This window comes from Lissotriton helveticus, chromosome 4_1 (assembly GCF_964261635.1).
Source record: "Lissotriton helveticus chromosome 4_1, aLisHel1.1, whole genome shotgun sequence".
Lineage (NCBI taxonomy): Eukaryota > Metazoa > Chordata > Amphibia > Caudata > Salamandridae > Lissotriton > Lissotriton helveticus.
Window position 1 is genome coordinate 1,570,932,289 of NC_136063.1, and position 20,862 is coordinate 1,570,953,150.

At 44.2% G+C, this 20,862-nt stretch overlaps 1 protein-coding gene across 1 annotated transcript in view; it reads right to left on the reverse strand.

Annotated features, from left to right (window-relative positions):
• The window catches only part of PSMA2 (proteasome 20S subunit alpha 2), a 103,331-nt gene that overhangs the window by 44,007 nt on the left and 38,462 nt on the right, over nt 1-20,862 (reverse strand). The window contains exon 4 of the mRNA XM_078688197.1: nt 16,979-17,101. Coding sequence (XP_078544323.1) covers nt 16,979-17,101 — 123 coding nt within the window. The remainder of the gene's footprint in view (nt 1-16,978; nt 17,102-20,862) is intronic.

Below are 20,862 nucleotides of genomic sequence, written 5' to 3' on the forward strand. Positions count from 1 at the left end.
ATGAGACGAAGTGTTTGTGAGTGAGGGCGCACAAAAAGAAAAAAAGGAACAAGAAGATATGTTTCCACATTAATACAAAGAACCTTAAAAAACGAAGTGATCAGGGAAACAGAGACAGGGATGGGTAACAGAAACCCAGACTCACTGTTGATGCGAGGTAAATAAGAAGATAAAGAGCCCTAGAGTTGTATTACCGGTGTGAATGGGTTCTAAAGGATAGAGGCGGAAGAAAAGCTGCTGCTGCGAATGGTGGGTCCCTAATGAAATATTCCAAGGAACAGTCAGTGTTTAAAGTAAGCGTTCCCAGGCAGAGGCGTCAACAAAATTCCTAAGAAGAGCAAATGAGAGCAGCGAGTCACATTCCGGCACATAGCAAGTAGCGTAATGACTGTTCAGGATCTAGAATACTACAAGCTATGGGGAAAAGAGCAAAGAGCTGCGCGGGGAGAAACCTACCATTGGGTGATTAAAGGTTCCAAGATGGATGTTCGCGCCAGGAGGTAGCTCGTCTCGTCGAGGGGGCTACAGAACCAATGAGGGCGCAAGCAGGAAGCTCTGTTAGCTAAAATGGACATGAACACGAATTAAGTTGGCATAGCCAATAGGTCTCACCTTTGGGGCCTTATACGCGTTTAGCCATGAAACAGTTGATGTTGTTGCACCAAGGATATTGTGCTGGCTAACTAAACACTTTATAAGGTCCAAAAGGCAAGACCTATTGGCTATGTCAATGCTTGTTAATAGGTTTGCATCCCTCCACTGTATCAGTTTAGCAAAAGTGCCATTTCAAAAATGTATTTTTAATTGTACTGTTCTGGAAATTCCAGTTCTGGGCAATTAGTAATTGCAAGACTGGATATGTGGTTAGCATGGGAAATTTATTTTTTCTACATTTTCTGATAAAGGCTACATACTAAAAGATATATGCTGCAAGTTTTTTTATTTGAATTAACATGGTGAAACTAATAGAGCATTAACATCTAATTTTGTGTTTGATTGATGCATACAAATGTTAAAATGTAACACTGCTGTTTTAGGAGTGCATTACCCACCAATGCTAACATGATGTTCATGTTGTTCGATATTAGAAAGAAAGTTTATTCAAACAAGTGTGTTAATATTAGCGAATTTCTTTGGCTGCCACCCATGGTTAATTAAATTGTGAGAGCATGGGAATTAGAGGAATATTTTAATTTTCTCAAGATGCCCACAACAAAGAGCTTTGCAATGATCTGGATGTGTTTCAATTTATTACGTTACTCCGGTGCGAATGGTTATTACTACACAGTTGACCGGCACAGGAGAGGTAATGCTCGTTCATTTTTTCTAGTTTGAACCAGCCTATGACTGATGGATGAACGTATGAGGTCTCGGTCAGTCCGAGATTGAAACATGCACTTTCAGATGCACACAAATGCAGTGCTTATATCAGATTTTTTGGGGTTATTTGTATTTACTAGTTTGAATCATTGCCAACAGAAATCTAACAATTTCCACAGACTGACATAATAATCCACATTTGTAAAGCGCACAATCACCCGTAAGGGTCTCTAGGTGCTGGGGGCCGTCGGGAAGATTAAGCAAGCTATTGCCCAGAGTCACATGGTGCTGGGCTAACCTGCCGCCGGAGCCGGGGATCGAACCGTGAACCCCAGATTCCAGCGTCAGTCGCCCTGGCCGCGGCGCCACACCTCTTCCACACAGCATACATAGAACAAGCGTCTTTTTAGCAAACACCACATCACCAAATAAAACACAACAAAACTCTTATTTTGATGCTGGTTAACCCAACTCTTGCCTCTGGTTACCACAAAACACACCTGACAGTTCTAGAAAGGTCACTCAACAGGAGCATTTGCACTTCAAAAGCAAACCAACACCAGATACCCTGGAAGTGAATTCTTCAATCTTTAAAAAGCAGCCAACGCAATTTTAATGGCATCAGTATTTACCCAACACAACATCATACCCTTTAAATACTGGGTTAAAGTCACTACATTAAAATTGTGCTGTGTTCACACTGCAGACGAGTAAAGCAATATACTCTCCCCTGAACCCCCCTTCTTCAGAAAAAGACACTTCAGCCTGCATCAAAAAACACCACCTGACAACGGACATCTAGTCCAGAGTCCAGTTTTGTTCCAACTAAATAACAGTCACAACGCCACACTGCAGGGGGTACGTGGGTTGTCTGAACTCGCCCCCATGGTAACAGCACACCATACAGAAACAGACAGGCACAGAAACAGACAGACAGAAGTATGCACAGAGGCAGGCCGAGAAAGAGACACGCACAGACGGAGGGATGTCAGTTACGATTTCCCCAAAAGTCTCTGAGGTGAACTTGTGCCATCTGTCCGCATAACCTACCAACAAATGTGAGCACTGCGGCACATGTGCCCGAGGAGGGCTGGAGGGGGTGAGTGCGAAGCTGCCGTTCTCACTGCGGAGACAAGCACATGGCTGGGGAGGGAACAGGAGAGGCAGTGAGAAAACCGCACAGATGGGAACGTTGCGTTGCTGCCAGAACCTGGGAGTAACGGAAGGGGGCTGAGGTGGAGACCTGTGGGAGAGCACGAGGTCAGATGTAACCGGGGGAAGACTACAATGGTGGGGGCGATAAACAGCGACAACCCCGAGATGGACAGGTGGGAGACAAAGTGACACTCCTGGAGCTGGTCGACAAAGCAAGAGAAAACAAGCATTGGCTGCGCGGCAGTGAAAGTGACACGGCCGTGCGGCGAAAGTTAAAATGATCGTGATCAACGGAGGAAAGACAGATGGGGGATGCGCGTGTGCACTCTCACGTAAACGCAAGCTTTAGGCCACCAAAAGTCTGTGACAGCACTTTGGAAACCCACCTACTAAATGCCTTGCCGAGCAGCGCATGCGCTGGCTCAGGCTAGACCTAAAAAGGACCAAACTTAAGATATCTCCCCTTAGAACTTTTCTGAGAGAAGCTGCAGTACTTCCGATTTTCAAAGCACTAGTGCGTATTCCTAGTATTACACTAAGAGAAATAAAGTTGAGCTTCTCCGGAGAGGTGGGTGGGTCGCATGTGAATCTATGAAAGATTCCAAAACTGGAGCACTGCATTTACAGGTAAGAAACATGGCTTCTTACTCCAGTATTGGTACCTTCATAGATTACATGCTTGAATTGGAATAGAAAGCAGTAACAAGCATATTTTGCAAATATAGAGAAACTAAAAAAAATAGCAGAGAAAAATGTGCCTGAACAGTTTAAGCGTTAGGTGGGAAGACTGAAAAGTTTCACCTTTTACTGCCTGTCCAATTGCTGCATCCCTGAGGACGTCTAAATCCAAGAAAGGTTGCGTGAAGGTGTGTGGCTTCTTCCAGGTTGCTGCACGGCAGTGATATGGTAACGAGACCCCCGCAAACAATGCCATGAAAGTGCATAGTGCTCTTGTCGAATGAGCCTGTACTTTAGAGTTCCCAGGGCGACCTGCCTTTTGATGACACAAAAGAATGGCTCTGGATATCCATCAAGAGATGCTCTGTTTCGTTAAAAGTAAAGCCGTTTCTTCTTACATTGTAGGCCACAAAAAGTTAGTTGGTTTTTTCGAAAACGCTTACTTCTGTCCAAGCAAAACTTTAAGAACCTCTTGATATCCAGCGATTTAAGTGCTCGCTTGGTTTGGGTTTTTAGGGTTTGGAAAGAATGATTTGAGCATTACAGGTTCATTGAGATGAAAGACAGATAGGATTTTAGGAATAAATTTTTGGTTAGTACGTAAAATAACTATCCTCTCTGAACTGAAGAAATGCCTCTTAGGGTGGTAAACGATTGAATCTCACGTACTCTATGTGTATAGGAGAGAGCAAGGAGGAGGGCCGCCTTCCAGGAGAGATATGTCATATGCGTTCTGTGGATTGGCTCAAGAGGAGGTTTCATCAAATGTCCCAATAATGTGTTGAGCTGCCACTGCATGGGAGGGGGTCTGACTAGCAGAAAAGCTCTGAACAGTCCCTTTAGGAATTGATTGATGAGTCATACGGACCACAAAGATGGCATGTTGGATGATCTTCGAAAAAGAGAAATGCATCTTAATCCACGTGTGAGCGAAGCCTGACTGAGCAGGGTGTGTAGGGGGAGGTAAATACTCTCTCCTGCAGAAGATGAGATGGGATGCAACTTAGCAGTTCTGAACCATAAGCAGAATCTTTTCCAATTTAAGGAGAAGATTTTATTGGCACTTTCTGCTCTTGCCTTGGCAAGTATGTCCCAGCAATCTGAAGTAATGTTAAGATGACCAAATTCTTGGAACTCAGGAGCCAAGCTGATAATCTGAGAGACTTGGGATCCAGATGGAGAACTTGTTTCTGGTTCATGGCCAGCAGTGACGTGATAGGCTTGAGTCATACAGGAGGTCGACCTGATAGTAGGAGAAGCTCTGTGTTCCGTGCTGATGGGGCCACACAGAGGCTATCGGGATGATCTGACAGGGCTCCGCTTTCATCTTCCTGAGGACCTTTGGGAGGAGAGGAATTGGCGGAAAGGCATAGGTAAATATACCGTACCATACAATCGAAAAAGGCATTCCACCATGACTCCTGAGGATGCAACTTACAAAGAACTGTCAGTTGGCGTTTGGGAGGAGGGGGTCGGGGGGGAAGGAGTTGCAAAGAGAACCAGATTCTGTTTGCCCCACTGGGGAAAGATGTGATCCAGTGTGTTTTGGTCTAATTTCCACTCATGGCAAGAGGTCTTAAGCCAGCTTATCTGCTATGGTGTTCTGGTTTCGGGGTACATGCTGCGTTGTCAGGTGCATCGTGTGGTGGATACACCATTGCCAGATAAGCTGGGCTTCCTGGGATAGCAGGCTAGATATGGTACCCCCTTGTTTATGGAGTGCATCGTTTACGCGTTGTCTATTCACACGAGCACAGTAGATACGTGTATCCTGGGAAGGAAGGCTTGTAGAGTAAGGTATACCACCCTTAATTTGAGATTGATGTGGAGGCCCCGATGTGAAGGAGACCATTTGCCACTGACCTGAATGTCCTGGAGGTAGGGTCCCAACCCGTCCAGGAAAGCACACGTTCTAATTATCAGCAGAGATGGCGGAGGTAAAATCCCAATACCTGCAGAAAGATTTACAGGGCAAGTTAGACGACTTGATCATTCGCGTAGTCACTTGAATGAGATCTTCGAAAGTGCCCGTCACCTACGTCCACTGGGCGTCAAGGGCTTCCTGAAGATTTATAGAGGTGAACTGAAAGTAACCATTTTTGCACGCAGTTTGTCAGAGTTATCAAATGCTGTACTGACTTGTCCGGATTGAGAGTGAGCTATAGCTCGTTGAAGGAGCGAATGCACACTCTGGTGGACACCTGTGCAGACTAGTAGGTATGAGCTTTCATTATCCAGTTTTCAAGATATGGGAAGACCTGATGTCGTTGCTGTCTGAGGTAAGCTGCGAAAGGGTTCCAGGCTTTTCATAAAAAGGTGGGGAGCAGACTTGAGACCTAAGGGTAGCACCCAGAATTGAAAGTGGCTGCCCACTACTGTGAACCTAAGGAACTTTGTGTTTGGGGTAGATGGGTACATGAAAATAGGCCTCTTGGAGATGCAGGGATGACATGTAATCTCACTTGTTGAGGAGTTTCAATATATCTTGGTGTAATCCTGCGAAATTATTTTTTTTTTTTTTAGGTATTTGTTGAGGTTCCTCAAGTCGAGGATTGGTTTACACAGCTTTGACTTCTTGCGGATTAACCCCTTGCGTGCTTCAGACGGCCGCCCGACATCACGCCAGGCGTGTGCGGAGGAAAGCCAGCCGGCCGCCCGAACCCCACCTTCTCATTAAATCGCCCGCACTGCTGGGGAATGTGCGCAGCGCACAAGAGTCCTCAGAGAGGAGGGCGATGCCATGCAGCCGATGGTGGTTGTGACTAATGGTATGGGGAGTGGAATTGTTGAGTATTGGAGCAATATATTGGGTATCGGTACTGTTGATATCCTGCACTAAGGAAGGCTGGACTCTTCCTTGAGCTCTGCGAAAACGCACTTTTTTGTACTGCAGAGTTCTCAGTGATTTGGCAGTGATGGTGTTCGTTTTGATGGTTTGTAGAGCTTTGTCTTATTGCAAATAATATAGGGCAACTTCAAAACAATGAAAATATCAGAACATGTCAAATAAAAATAGTGACACTAGTGTTTAGAAAAATACAAAACTATTTATTCAAAGTTCATAGTTCTATTTTAGATATAAAAACATGATAAATCTAGTCTTACTGAGACCATGATTTGTACATCCTAACTACACACATCCATCACACATTCATACTACACTCTATTATTCATGTCAATATATATAGTTTGTTTGATAATAGTACGAATCTCAATTAAGTCAAAGTTGATATAACAAAACATCTCATTGAACACATGATTGTTAGGGTGGTTTCAAGATTATCTCTAGGTGCGTTTCGGCTGAACACTGCCTCACTCAGGAGTGCCACCACCAAATGTTGTGCTCCGTGTCCTACAACTTAGTATGTCCTGATTCATATGTTCTTAATGTAATCCTCTGCTTTCAAAAGGTTTTAAAACAATTCTAGTGTTACCCTATCCAAGAGCTACTTCGGATGCCCTAGTACTACAGATGATGACAGTGTAATGTGGCCTGATTTAAGGTTCCCGTTGTCCTGCTCTGCAGCACTGCTATCTTCTTTATAATATCATGACAAATTTCGACTCATAAATTAAACCAGATGCTGTAAACAGTAGCACAAGTGGTCCTAAAGATAGCAGTGCTGCCCCATAGAGGCTGTCCTCATCATAGTCTTCATTATCCAAGGTGTGGGATGGAAGGAGTGAGGGCACCTAACTCAGAGTTAAGGGATGGCGTGATCTGCTTCTTTTGGATGGTCATTGTTTGTCTCATCGACAAGGAAAGAGGCAGTGTGGATGGCCTCTGCGCCGGCAGTGGAATATTAATAGACGTGTCCGTTGTTGGGAGATCACTATCAGTGGTGATGTCATTGGTTGTTCAGTTGTCAGACGGCGGAAACACAGACAAGCGCACCGTAGGCAGTGTCTGCTGTTGAGGAGACCGTCAACTAAGGTGAAACCTTACCAGTCAAAGATGACTTTGTCGATGAGGAAGATGCTGCAAATTGACACCGTAATAGTGGCGACGATAGATGCCTCTGAAGTGACTGTGGACAGAGTTGCCTATGTCGTAGTCAACGGGAATGCCGATGACCTATCCGTCTGAGGCGCTAAAGAAGTTTTTTTTTTAGGTCTATTTCTGAAGCGATTGAGGGAAATCTGACTTTTTTGTCCTTTGTAGGTGGAAGAAGGGCATGTTTGTAGGAAGCCGGCTCTGTATATGGTATGCCACTAGGTGGTTATACTTTGCACAGAGTCCAGGGTTTATCTAAAAGTGTACAGTGCTCAAAGTAAAACCCAAAGGGGCACATGCATCAAGCTATCTTGCTATCGCAAACAGTGCGATTTGCAAAAATCGGCAAACATCGTCTGTTTGCGATCGCAAAATGGCCTTTTCTGATGCATGAAAGATTTGTTTCATTTGCAATCTAGGTAACCGCAATTATTTGCGATTCCCTAAATTGCGAATGCAAATAGGAAATCGCGATTTGTGATTCCCTAATGCACATTCAAGAAGCCCTTCCTAAATTTAGGAAACGCTAATTAACATCAACTTCAAGTTGATGTTAACCATGTGCCTACTTTGAAAAATGCAGTTGTGTGTGTGCCTTACATGTGCACCTTTTTTTTTTTTTTTTTTTTTTTTTTAAGGCTGCCTTAGGACCCCGGGCACCCTTGCCTTTGCATTACCTAATTTGCTATTACCAATGAGGTAATCGCACTTTAGGTAATGCAAGACCATTCTCACTTATGGGCCTTGGCCCCTAGGAAAAAATAGAGTTGCAATTGCAAATAGCGATTCCTTAATTGGGCTTTTGATTCTTAAGGAATCGCAATTAGAAAACCGCTATTTGCTGCCTGTTTTGTTGCAGTGCATTTTGTGCTAACCAAATAGTGATTTCTTAAAAATTGCTATATGGTAATCGCAAAATGCAATGTGATGCTTGTGCCCCAAATTGCTGTATTAGTAGTAGTGTGGGCGAGCAGCCTCAGGCCCAACACAGAGGAGTGTAAGACATTTATTAGACAAAACTTACCAATAATCTGGACACAACTTTAAAAGGAGATACACGCCAATTTTAGGGCCCTATTATGAGTCTGGGGGTCCATAGGTTTCTAGAATCATGGGGGCGGGGTGGTCCGACCACCCCATTACGAGTTGGATGGTTGGACAGGCATTATGTTGTCCCCACAGCAGACAGGGAACCGTCGCGCACTTGCGATGGTGCGGCGGTCTGAGGTCCGAAATACGCTTGGTTGTGCCCTGAGACACCAGCAAGAGTATTAGGACTTTCCTGACTGCCAGTACTGTGATGGAGGTTCTTCCTCCATGAAAATGCTGCCTGTGAGGAAGTGCACAGGGATACACGCAGGAAGGTACATGTTGGGCCCCCTATATTTCTGCACACCCAGTTCCTGCAGGACATGGTGCATTTCTTCCTGTGCAGGAATGGGCACTGGAAGTCCTGCAGCAGTGCGGTTTCAGGCTCACATTAAGCCTTTAAACCTCACAGCCGCAGGACCATAAAATTACTTGTTATCTGGTGGGCAGGCGGTAGCAACTCTTGGCAGTGAGGGAGCATGACGGTGAGCTGACGTCCACTCCCAGACCGCCAAATGTAATAATCTGGCCCTTAGAAAAATAAGTTTGTTTGTACTTTAAAGACCAAGATCTTTGCAATAAGGTAAGTAAGTTTTTGAATAAAATTAATTTTCACTTTCAAAAGTCGGAACAATTTCTTAACAGTTCAATGTTATCCTAAGGGGGGGGAAACTGGTGGTTAAACAGGTAAGTGTTAGACTTACAATTCCCTTCTTCGGGACCAAAGTTCAGCAAGGGTCAGGTGAGTACCAACACTGCAACACCAGTGGCACAGGGGCAGGCGGGTGCAAAGGTCAAAATCAAAGTTCGGCCGAATGAGTTTGAATGGACACGGGGGGTGGTCGAAGCCACATTGCTTGCAGGTAAGTAAATCAGTTGCAGGGGCCAAGCTTTGGGGTTAGGTTAAGCACAGGTGGGGCCACAAAGCTGCACCAAACATACACCACCAGCTGCACAGGGGCAGCCGGGTGTACGGTGCAATTTTAGCGTTGGGCGCCCAGTGCTCTTTAATGGGCATTCTGTTGTTGACAAACAGGCTGCAGGTGTTGCACTGGAGGATCAGTACAGAGACCAGCGACTGCACAGGTAAGCAGAGGTGTAGGGGGTCATACGGGCACCGTCGGGTCAGCTCACCAAGGCCCAGGAGCTTCAGGTGCAGGGGTGCCTTTCGACGTCTTCTTACCAAAGCCAGCTGCGGTCAGGGGGAGCTTCTGAATTGTCACTGCAGGCGCCAACGTGGAGATCAGCCAACACTGCACTCGAGGTCAGGATCATTGGGGAGACTTCACTGGACAGGTGAGTCACTAAGACTCGGGCAGTGGGCGTTGGGTGCAAAGCAGGCAGGAGTTGCGGTTTCAGCTGGACCCGGAGCCCTTGGAGTAGATTTCTTCTAGGGAGGTCTATTGTCCTTGGGAGATAGGAGACTTTTTCAAAGGCAGCAGTTCTCCTAGGGTTTTTAGAGGTCACAAGACCTCTTATGGTCGCAGGTTCTTCTAAGCTGGAAACAGGCTGTTGAGGCTGGACCCAAGGCAGTCTTCTTCTTCAGTCTTCTCTGCAGGGTCGTCTTCTTTCTTCTTCGTTTTTCGCAGATTTAGTTTCCAGGTCTGGGTTAGCCATTTAAATACTAAATTTATGGGCGTTTTAGGGAAGTAGTAGGTAGGACCAATGGGCACCTTATTTGAGGTGACTACACCCTCAATTATGCCACCCTCCTATGAGAGGGGGCACTGACCTAGACCTGTTGGAGGGGTCTCCCCATCTTTAAGATGTAGGGGATTGAAATTGGTTTAACTTGGCCTTCTCCGCCTGAGGGGTGGAGCTTGCAAAGGTGGGCACATCATATAACTTTTCTAATTTTTCCCGCTCAAAGTGGGGGTGTAAACCAGGGCCTGCCATCGGTTGCTAGCAACAGAGGCTGTGGGTCACATTACAAAGCCGGCAGGCCTTTTGAAGCTTCCCCTTTGAGCACTGGCCCATCCTGGAGAAGGCGGTGTGACATCTCTGCCCAGGATGCAGAGGCTCTCCACCCAGGAGTCCAGAAACCGGTTTGTGTGTGCAGGCTGCCTAAAGCCAGTCAGTGCAAACACCAGGGTCGGTGGGTTTTCAGGGGGACCTCCGAGATGCACTCTGAGTACATGTTACAATAAACCCCATATTGACATCAGCGTGGGTTTATTGTGAGGAGTAGTTTGGTACCAAATACTCCTGTGTACAGTGAAGCCATCATGGTGCTTTGCGTAGCCAATGTACTCTCTATGGCTTCCCTGACACTTACAATATTAGGGAATAGACCTCAATATTGTAGAGGCATATATGCACATGCACACCTGGGCTATCGTGCACCCTGCCGTAGGGCTGGTAGGGTCTGCTAGAGTGGAGACTTATGTATATCTTAGGCAGTACTAACTTACATGGCTCCCAGGTAGTGTGCAATGTTGAACGGCATTTTGTCTGCACTAGGCCATGCATGCTGCAGTGGCAGTCTGCATGGCCTAGGTGAGGGGTCCCTCTTTAGTCCCAATGCCTTGGTATGCGGGTACCTTATACTAGGGACTTAAAGGGGGGCCTGAAGGGCCAATTAGGAAATATTTTTTAGGGAAGAAGCACTGGCACAGGGATTCCGATTGGCAGGGACACTGCACTACAATCAAAACCACATCGATGTCCAGGCAAAAGGTGGGGGCTAATCATGTAGTAGAAAAGTATACATGAATATGGGAGGATGTTGAATGTCACACTTGGATAGATAGTACAGTAAATCCTCAGATAGTCATGAGATTAATGTCTGCTTCTTTCTGTTTCAGAGGAAACTGCGCCGTTAATGTAGGTTCCAATATCAACTGCAGTGCCGCAATAGATAACGCTGACATGCAGGGGAACACCTTCAGCCTTATGGATTATTTGTAGTGCGGAGATCTACGGTATGTTCAGCTACCACTGAACTGAAGTGGCCTATGCTCTGTCATCTTGCACACCCTTGTTTTAGTAATTCCTGGAATTGATCTGTTAATACTTCATGAGCACCCCATGAGCCGTCCAACAACTTTGTTACATCATAACCCAAGGTGAAGAACTGCAGAGCATTATGGCACAATCACTTGAAAAGATGTCCCTCAATAGTACCAGTTTTTAGTTGATGCACCGTTGTTCTTTGGAAGCTTTCTGTTGTTTGTTCCGGCTAAGGCAACAGCTCATTGGCTACCGATAACTCGATGGGAACTTCGGAAATACATCGACCTAACAAAGGATGGGTTTAATGTCATAAAGGAAGCAGCGTGCCATGAGAATGAAGATAATGCAGCACTGTTATGAACGTGACCTCTTGACTGCAATGGAAGGATGAGTATGTGCAAAGATTGAGACTGGATGCTGTATTTTGGTCACAGCGGATGATGCGGACCATGGAACTGTTGTCAGAGGCAATACAAACTTTATATATCCTCCAGATGAAAACGGTAGATGAAGGAAGTGCCCCAGATAATTGGATAAACAGATGGTTTTCTGTACTACCATCCTGCATGTTTGGACTGTTGGCAGCCTTGTTGCCAGCTCTTGTGGCATTAATATAGTTTAGTATTCAATTGATTTTAGCATGTTGTAGGAGTAATAGTACAAAGGCGAGAGGAATGTTTCTTGTTAGGACATTCAACACAAGTAGTAGATGGTCAGGGAAACACATATCACTTAGTACCAAGTACAGACCAAGGTTAACAACCAGTAGTTTGAAATATCAACTAGAGGGGGGAAAGTTATAGAGGAAATGAAACATGAAAAAATTACGCTACAGCGGACACCAGTAGAAAACTATACAAACGTATGAGGTGAAAGAGCAGCGTAGGCCCAAAATTCATGCTAGTGCCAGAGAAGTGAAGCGTTCACTTGAAAATAGAGTGCATGAAGTGCAAAGTCTTAGTTGAGGGAAAACCTGTGTTCGTAAGCTTGAAGGAATTTCTGGTATTCGCACAGAGGCAAGTATTATGTGTTCTTAGGAAGTTCGAAACATAATTAAACAATAAGAGCAGGAGATTTAATTAGCGAAGAGCACACAGAGGTCTTGAGAGTAGAATGATAAAGCGGCACACACACAAGTACACATGCATTTAAGAGTAGAGAATAGTTTGTTAAGTATGGTTAGAAATTACAATGAATAATGTGCAGAGAAGTCATAATGTTAGGAACACAGGTGATTAAATAATATTGTAACCAATGTGCAACTTCTACGTAATTAATTATTTGACCTTATGTAACCAGCATTGTCTGACGGAGTATAAAAATGGCTGCAAGTGCAGCAGCAGAATGAAACCAGCTGTTTGCCTTTGTAAGGATAGCTAGTCTTCCTGTTGCAACAGTATAGAGCTTCGTTTGCCTTGCCAAAGGAGTATTGTCTTTTTATTTAACTTTCCCTGCAACACTAGCGGTAAAGAAGAGCTCATTTAGAAATGCACTTCGACAAGGAGATTAAAGAATGCAAAAAGCAAAAACAGCACGCATTTAATATTGTGTAGTTTAGTCCCATAACTGCAACCCTCGTTCAAATGCAACACGAACCGGCCATTCTTTATTTACATAGGCCACTAATAATGAGGACAACTCCTTTCAGGTCAAAGAGGAAAAGGTGTAGCATATGGTTTTAAGCAGATTCTTTTGAGTAGTGACCTTTGGATGATTCCTGCTGCAACAGCTTGTCTTTTTTTTGTTCTATTGCTCAAAAACAACAATGTTGGCACAGAAAATCAGGTTTTCATATAATTATAATGCCTTCAGAAACACAGGAAAACAATGCACTTTTTAAAAACTGAGAAAATATCCACTACATTCCTTCATGTATTAAGGCGATGTGTTAATTGGTTTGAATATTTTAACACATTAATGATACTACCCAGAAGCTTTTCCTTGTCGCGCACTTTAATTAGTTTCCAGCTCTTCAGGATCTAATGCCACAAATTTGGTAAGTTTGTGAGTTAATGGGTGCTGAAACTAATCTTCAAAGATTTCAGTAAAAATATACGTGACCTGAAGTTTTCCCTTGGGTTTATTGTATATAATGGTATTATATACAATCTCGAGGCTTGGTTGTGCCAAAGCGCCTTACCTAGGGTCTCCAGCCGCAACCATTAAAAAATTGCAAACGGTTCAAAACTGTGTGGCGCGACTTCTGATGCAGGTTCACAAGCACAAATCAGCTAAACCTTACATTATGTCCCTGCATTGGCTTCCGGTGGCTGAGAGAATCCAGTTCAAGGCTTTGTGCATTGCCCATAAGGCACTCTCAGCTAAGGACCCTCTGATTCTTCAATCCATTATCTCCCCATACCTCCCTAAAAGATCTTTGCGCTCTGAAAAAAAACATCTAGCAATAGTTCCTAGAGTATACCGAGCTCAGAGTGGGGGGCGTCTTTTTTCCCTCACCGCGGCCAAATGCTGCAATCAGCTCCCAGATCATATCCGCCTCGAGGCCAATTATCTCTCTTTCCGCAAACAGCTGAAGACTCTGCTGTTCTCGGTAACTTTCTGATTGCTTGATTGTTTGATGGCTTAGTCTCTAGCGCTGGGAGGCCTTTGGTAGCCATGCGCTCTACAAGTGTCTATTCATTCATTCGTGTACACTTTTAGGCTGTTTTGGTTTCGCTAAAATAGTTTACTTTTTGTACAGAAGTCTGCCTTCTTAAAGGGACCAAGAGCGGATAGTACTTGGAATAACACAGTCTTAACTGCATTCACAGACGCCTTTCTGCTCGACCACTGAGAATAACTGATGCCAGGCTCTTAGAGGCCTACGCGATAGCCAAATGTATACTAAATAAGTACTAAGAAAGTCGATAGATTTAGACCCTTGCAAGTCAGCGATTTAGATTTAATTATTGTGTGTAAATATTATAAAATAGACATCAAGAAGTTTAAAAGTAAAAATAAATATAAACACCAGCATCTCAAGACGGCATGCAAGTTTGCAACAAAATGCACAAAAAGCAGGAATTTACCCCAATACCCCGGCACTAAAATGTATTTATTTTTGGGTGCACAAATGAAATCTCTCACAGCTGAGAGTCAATAGCGATGTGGACTGACCACCATGGTTGGCAGAAGAGAAATGTGAAGCGCACAAACCAATAGATCTAGAGAGCTTACAAAGAAGGTTAGGTAGGTACCCATTTTCAGTATTAATACGTGGGAAACATGAGACTAGTGAGACAGTAAATCTCAACCTATAGCACTCTCTCCTTTAGAAAGAAGCACAGGCGAAGCCACACAATCTGGTGTTGGCTGACAACAGTGGAGCTGCATAGACTGGAGTGGCATAGAGTATACAGTGGAATGGGGTAGAGTATAGTGGCACAGAATGGAGTGTAGTACTTGAAACATATGTAGCCGGAAGTTGGTGAATGTACGTAGATGTAATGTGGCAGGAATCTGGATTATTAGGTGTAAATGATAATTTTAGGTAGGTGTAGATAGTGTAAGTGGTGTTAAAGTTATAAGTGTTAAAAAAGTAGTTATATAGTCTTCCACACTTTACCGTGGTAACTTTATGGTGTACAGTGGTAGATGCAAAAAAGAAGGTAGTATGCGATTGGCAAATGGATGTCTCTACAAAACGAAAAAGAGAGACATGTAGTTTTTAGCAGACTTTCACTACGTCATTAGAATTAAGCCCTTTCAAGACATCTATTTTTTTTCATTAGCGGAAATATTTGTTTAACCGCTTTACACTATTATTATTTTTACAGCATCATCTGGTTTAATTAAGTCCACCACAGCAACTGCAGTCACCAACTGCTTATGAGTGTGATGGATGACATGTTAATCATCCACCGCACTGCCACCACAGTTTATAGACACCAACAGGTTGTTGATTTTTTTTAATTTGCTCTCACCAGCAGCACGCACAGCATTCTGACATCAAAGCAAAAGTGAAAGATACCATGATAATACTGTGGTCACCTATAATCTTTTAATCAGTGCTGGAGCCTAATTCTTTTCCTCCCTCCCGTCCACACAAAAGCAACGATCAACAAGGGCAAGGTAGTGTTGAAAATGGGAAAATGTCCCCTAGCCAGTGCTCTCTTGGCCTAGCGGAGCCCACTAGGTCAACAGAAAATATAGGAACCTGGGCCAGTGACCATTGTACCCGGAACAAGTCTTTCTGCCCTTCTTTGGGTTACCCCCAACTTGCCAGGCCGTGGGGAGAGGAGTAGAAACTTACAGGATCACAAAGGATTATTTGTAATTTACTGTTGTGGGGGTGAATGTGCCCCTCTCAAGTCCCCATGGTCAGATGAGCCATTCTGCTAGGGGCGTTTAACCCAATATGCACCCGAGAAGTAGACAGCCCGCTGGACTAGGGAACTTCTTATTTACGGTCTTTGCTGGGGTAGGTATTGGGAAGAAGGGGAACCCCTGGGCATGGGTCTGTGATTCCCCAACCCAAAGTATGTTTACATCCCATCAGGAAAGTAGATAGAGGGAGTTTATCCCGAATTTGTCCACCAAGAGCAAGAGGGCAAAAACCCCACTATACCAGTCTAACATTTTTGTTTGCTCACTGAGGGAGCAGCCTCCGTGGGCATGGGTCTGTGTACCCACTTGCCTCTGGGAACAATCTGACAGTCTTTCTACCTGTTCCGGAGTTTGATTTAGGGGCGGGGATGAGGGGATTACCACAACACTGCCTTTAGAGGGCAAAAAGCAAACTAGACACCAGACATAAATTATTTTAGAAAACAAATATATGGAGTGGGATCTGGCCTATACCCAAACAATAAAGCCCTAAAGTCTTACTACAAACCTGGGGCGCACAGCATCCCCATAGTCAGCTAATGTTAATTTGTGTTATTTTGGGCATAGTTTTGAGATATGGACCGGCAGAGTGGGGGTAAATGCAAAACGTGCATGTTCCCCGATTTGATAAGCTCCCATTGCATGCTCTAGGCCTAGCCATACAAGTGAAGTACTACTTTTATTAGAAGTGTGGGAACACTGGGTGTTATGTAATGTGTGGATCAGTGCAGATTACAGATGTTTCCATCACAGAAATAGGAGGTAGATGTGTCATTTTATCCAAGGTTTGAGGACTCCAGGATCTGTGAGCAAGAATATGGCATGGGATCCAGCCAAGGGAAACCACCATTGACTCTCCTGGATGTCTAGATTTCTAGAACGCCAGGCCCAAATACCACCGCTAACCCTTTTTGTCAAAACAGGTAAAATAATTTGACAGCATTACTGGCACCTCGATGTTGCATTTTGTGGCCTGCTGTGTTGCGTGCTCTAGATCGAGCCACACAAGTGGGTTAGCGTTTTTAAGTGGGAGAGGTGTGGGAATGCTGGGTGGCAGATATTGTGTTTCTCCGCAAATTCTGGAAGTTTCCATCACCGAAATGCGAGGAAAATGTGTGATTTTAGGCAAAGTGTGAGGTTTGCCAGGCATTGGGAGGAAGAAAATGTTGGTGGGTAATTATACCTAGTATAGCAAATGTTATATTCGGCATAAAAATCAAGTGTATTTACAGTGCTATAGAGCAAGGTGCATAAAAACCAATTATTTCCACATGCATGGAAAAGTGTAATAAAATGTTCCAACTGGTATACAAACAAACTACTTTCCAGCAAGCGGGAATATAGACACTTATAGACAAAGAACAAGTAAACACTAAAATCCCTTACAAGATAGCTTGACAATTATAAAAAAACAAGTTGGCTCATTTAGACAAAACCATACAAAATAAATATAAAACAGCTTACCCGGATTGTGTGTACTCCTGCATTACCGAAGCAACTCTCTGTACTAGCTGCGCTGTTGGAATTGGTTCCTGGTAAACCAAGAAATATTGCTGAGCCAACTTCCGAGCCCTCCGTACCAGTACCCTGTTGATAGAAAACAACTTTTAATGCAGGCATCCCAAAGAATGAGGTATATGTCATGCAAGCTCATCAATCAAATGAAAACATTTATGCTTGGAGTACTGGATTTATAGGACACACATGCAATCATTTTTTTCAGAAGCCAGACACATGTTAAATGTTTTTTGCAAGATTAACAAAATGTCCTAATATTTTAGCAGGGAATTGGTTTCTTTAGATGAGGCTTCAAAACTAGTATTCTGATGGGTCCTAGGTTTCCGACAGTGGAACCAGCTAGGCTTCGCTGTCAGAAACACAGCAGTTCCTCGCCTCAAAATCAGTCAGGGGAGTCGCACGTTCGGTGGGAGGGAGAGCAAAAATCTCTAAAATCAAATAAACATTTCTCTTATATTTGCACCTTTCAACTATAAAACGATTGGTTGAATACTAGATTGAAGAAAAGATCTCCTAGATGGGGTAAATGGCAGGTACACATTCAATGCATTTCAAATGTAATCGATTAGTAAACTCACGTCTTTCATTAATTGTCATGCACCTATATTCCAACATGTGGGGACAGGATCCAAGATGTCGAGTCAGAGGACTTGTTGTATGATACACTGTCATGTTGCCACTGGCCCAGTGTGGGGAAAAAAAAAAAAAAAAGGAAGAACACTGGTACTTAAGCTGGAGGGAAAACCCGGAGTGGAACGCATACACATTCTCAGAAGAACTCAAAAGAAAGGCCACACTACTGGGTAACAAGATGATGCTTGGAGGAGTGGGCAGGTTATAAAATGGGCTGGGCTTAGCCACTTATAGCTACAAAGGCGTGGGACTCAAAATGGGAGCTAAAAAAAAAAAAAAAAAAAAAAAAAAAAAGAAGGACGGTAGTTGAGAGTAATCTTGTATGTGGCATTCTACTGTGACAGCCCGTCAAGAAGCATGGTATGCCCACAGGATGACTGGCTGGTTGAACTACGCTGAGTATTGAAAAGTAAGGTACATCAGAAGCTGATCTAGGGGAGGGTAGCATTGGGTGCCCTTTAGCAAACTACTCTGGGACTTGCTTATTTTAGAATTCAGTAACAAAGTGGTATATTCAAATAATTTTTAGGTCTCGCTTAGCGACGCAGAGAAGCTGCTCGCTAAGCGAGATCTATTGTCGCCGACTTGAGTTTGGAAGTGGGACAGGACATGCGCATGCATACTGCAAGACAGGAGATGTGCGCGCGTACGGCTTGCGGCGTTATCACAACTCCTGCTTGCACCATACGCGTGCACATCTCCTGTCCGGGCGTGGCGCGCTTACGTCAGCCCTAGTCTCCGTGCTGCTGTGCTCTTTATCTAAAGCCCTAATCCTGCCATTGCATTCAGTTTGCTCCTATCCTCGCTGGCCGCAAGTGGAGTGGAGTGGCGTGCGCACCCTAAAACTCCGGGATAAGCCAGCCGAGCAGCAAGCACCGCTGAGCTCAGCACGCTCCTGCTGGGACCGGGAGGCTGCTGGCCGCGCCGTCACTAGCAACACCCGGGCCGCGATCCCCGGGCCAACCGCGGAGCCATGCAAGTGTCCATCGACTGCGCGGAGCACAAGTTGAAGGGCTGCAATGGAGACGAGCGGCACAGCAGGAAGAACTCCGGCGGCTCCAACGTGGTGAACGCGGCGCGTGCCATGTTCCGCAGCGTGGCCATCATCACGCGCAGCCTGGGCACTTTCACCCCCAGCATCACATTTCGCTGAAGGAGTCCACCGCCAAGCAGACTGGCATGAATTATCGTTATGGACTGCTCTTTGTTCACACCTATGGCTCCTGCGCGTAACTTTATGACAGCGCTTGGTTCAGATTAAATGAACGTGGGGTGAGGGAAATCCTCCAGGTAGCGCCTGCAGAGCATTATTGTGGGCTATAGAAGTTGTTTGATAAAAAGTTTGAAGACGTAGTAAGGGTTAAGGGGTTCACCAACATCTACAGGACCCTTCATGCACCATGACCGATCCAGCTGTATGTGGCTTCTTCAGTGTTTAATAAGTTTTGTACAACATCAAATTAAAAGTACAATATGGTGCTTCAAAAAGACGACTCATTGTAGGTTTGTAACAAACGGAGGTAGTACATAAGGGGAGTTTAAAAAACGTTCTTACTGTTGTTACACGGTATGTCTTCTTTTTTCTGTAAGCACTATTTTCTTTAATGAGTTTGTCCTACTGCAGGTACTATATGTTTTCTTGCAAGATTCAGAGCGCCATGCCCGCTTTCACTTTTCAAGTAGCCCAGGACAACGGCGGCCGCTTCTTTGATATGAAATAAGTCTAGCATTTACAAGAGTTTTAGCTGTTGGTATTGTAATCGACAATCACTTTTATTTAAGTGTTACTTATCAAGACTGATAAATACAAGGCACTGTCATTTACAATGCCAATAGCTTCAACTCTCGCAGATGCGAGATCTATTGCATTGCAAATGCTTGTTTTAGTAACTTTTTACTACAGCACTCATTACCAAGGTTTCTGAGCTCCATTAAAAATATAGTGCTATACATAAAAAGTGTTGCTATTGTGCAATTTTATGGTACTCAATTTATAAACCTCAGAATGACAAGGAGAGGAGCTGGCTTGAGCAAAAGGGCACGCAGACCCCCTCCCCAACATTTACAGGCCTCAGAGACAACATGCTTATTGATAGGGGGTAGCACAGACCCTCTTTCAAGCCTCTTTAGGCCCCAGGGACCCACACACGAGCAGTATTCTTTTTTTAATAAGGGGAGGGAACTGCTGATCAGCGGTTCAAACGGACATATATAATTAAGCCTTTCATCCATACAAGAACAACAGATACCAGCATGTGTTTCAATATCAGGAAATCATTTTTACTGTGCAACAAATGTGATCAGATGTGGATGCAAATGATAGGTGTGTAGTGCTACATGCACTACTATGTATTGAGACCAAATGATGACCTTTGATTATCATTGTTTTAATTGACTTTAGTTTTATTTTTATTTTTTTCTTACTCTATCTTAAATGTACAAAATTTTTTCTTCTGCATCTTACCTTGTGATTTCATTTTGTGTCTCTTTGTAGCTTGGGAGTTTTTCCACAGAGCAGGACTGCCTTGCCAGGAACAGAACGGGGGAGGGGGGGGGTGGAGGAGGCAATAGTGCTGTAGGCAGTGGCGCGCAAATGTACATTATGTTGGTACCAGTACGTTTCCCTGCTGTAGAGGAATATATTATAATAATAATAATAATAATAATACGGAATTTTATAAAGCGCGAACAGCTACCTCACAAGGAGGTGTCCCGGCGCTAAGAAGAACACAGTTAACCCAGAGGACTAGGGAAGGGGCGCTTAGTGTGGTTGGGTAAAGAGCCAAGTCTTTAACAGTCGCTTAAAGCAGTATATATATCCATATGTCCTAAGGTTTCTTGGCTCGGAAGCCGTATTTCTCCAGGACGCGTTGGCTCAGTGCTGCATTGCCCGGCTTGGAAGTCTCTTGACCCCAGGGCTGTGATTTGGAATCCCCCAGTCTTGTGTGGGCTACGATGAAGATATTGCAGCCAGGGAGGAATTTTCTCTGATCACTATTGTGATATATGTATGTATATAGAGTTATTTCTACATGCGTTTCTGTCTGTGAGCTGAATGATCAGCCTGTGAAGTATTTTCATTCATTGGTTCTTGTTTATTGGCATTATTTGATGTATTCTGTGTATATATGCTCTCAATATTTGAGCCTTTCATTTGATAGTATTTATTGAATTTGATTACTTGCATCGGACAGCAC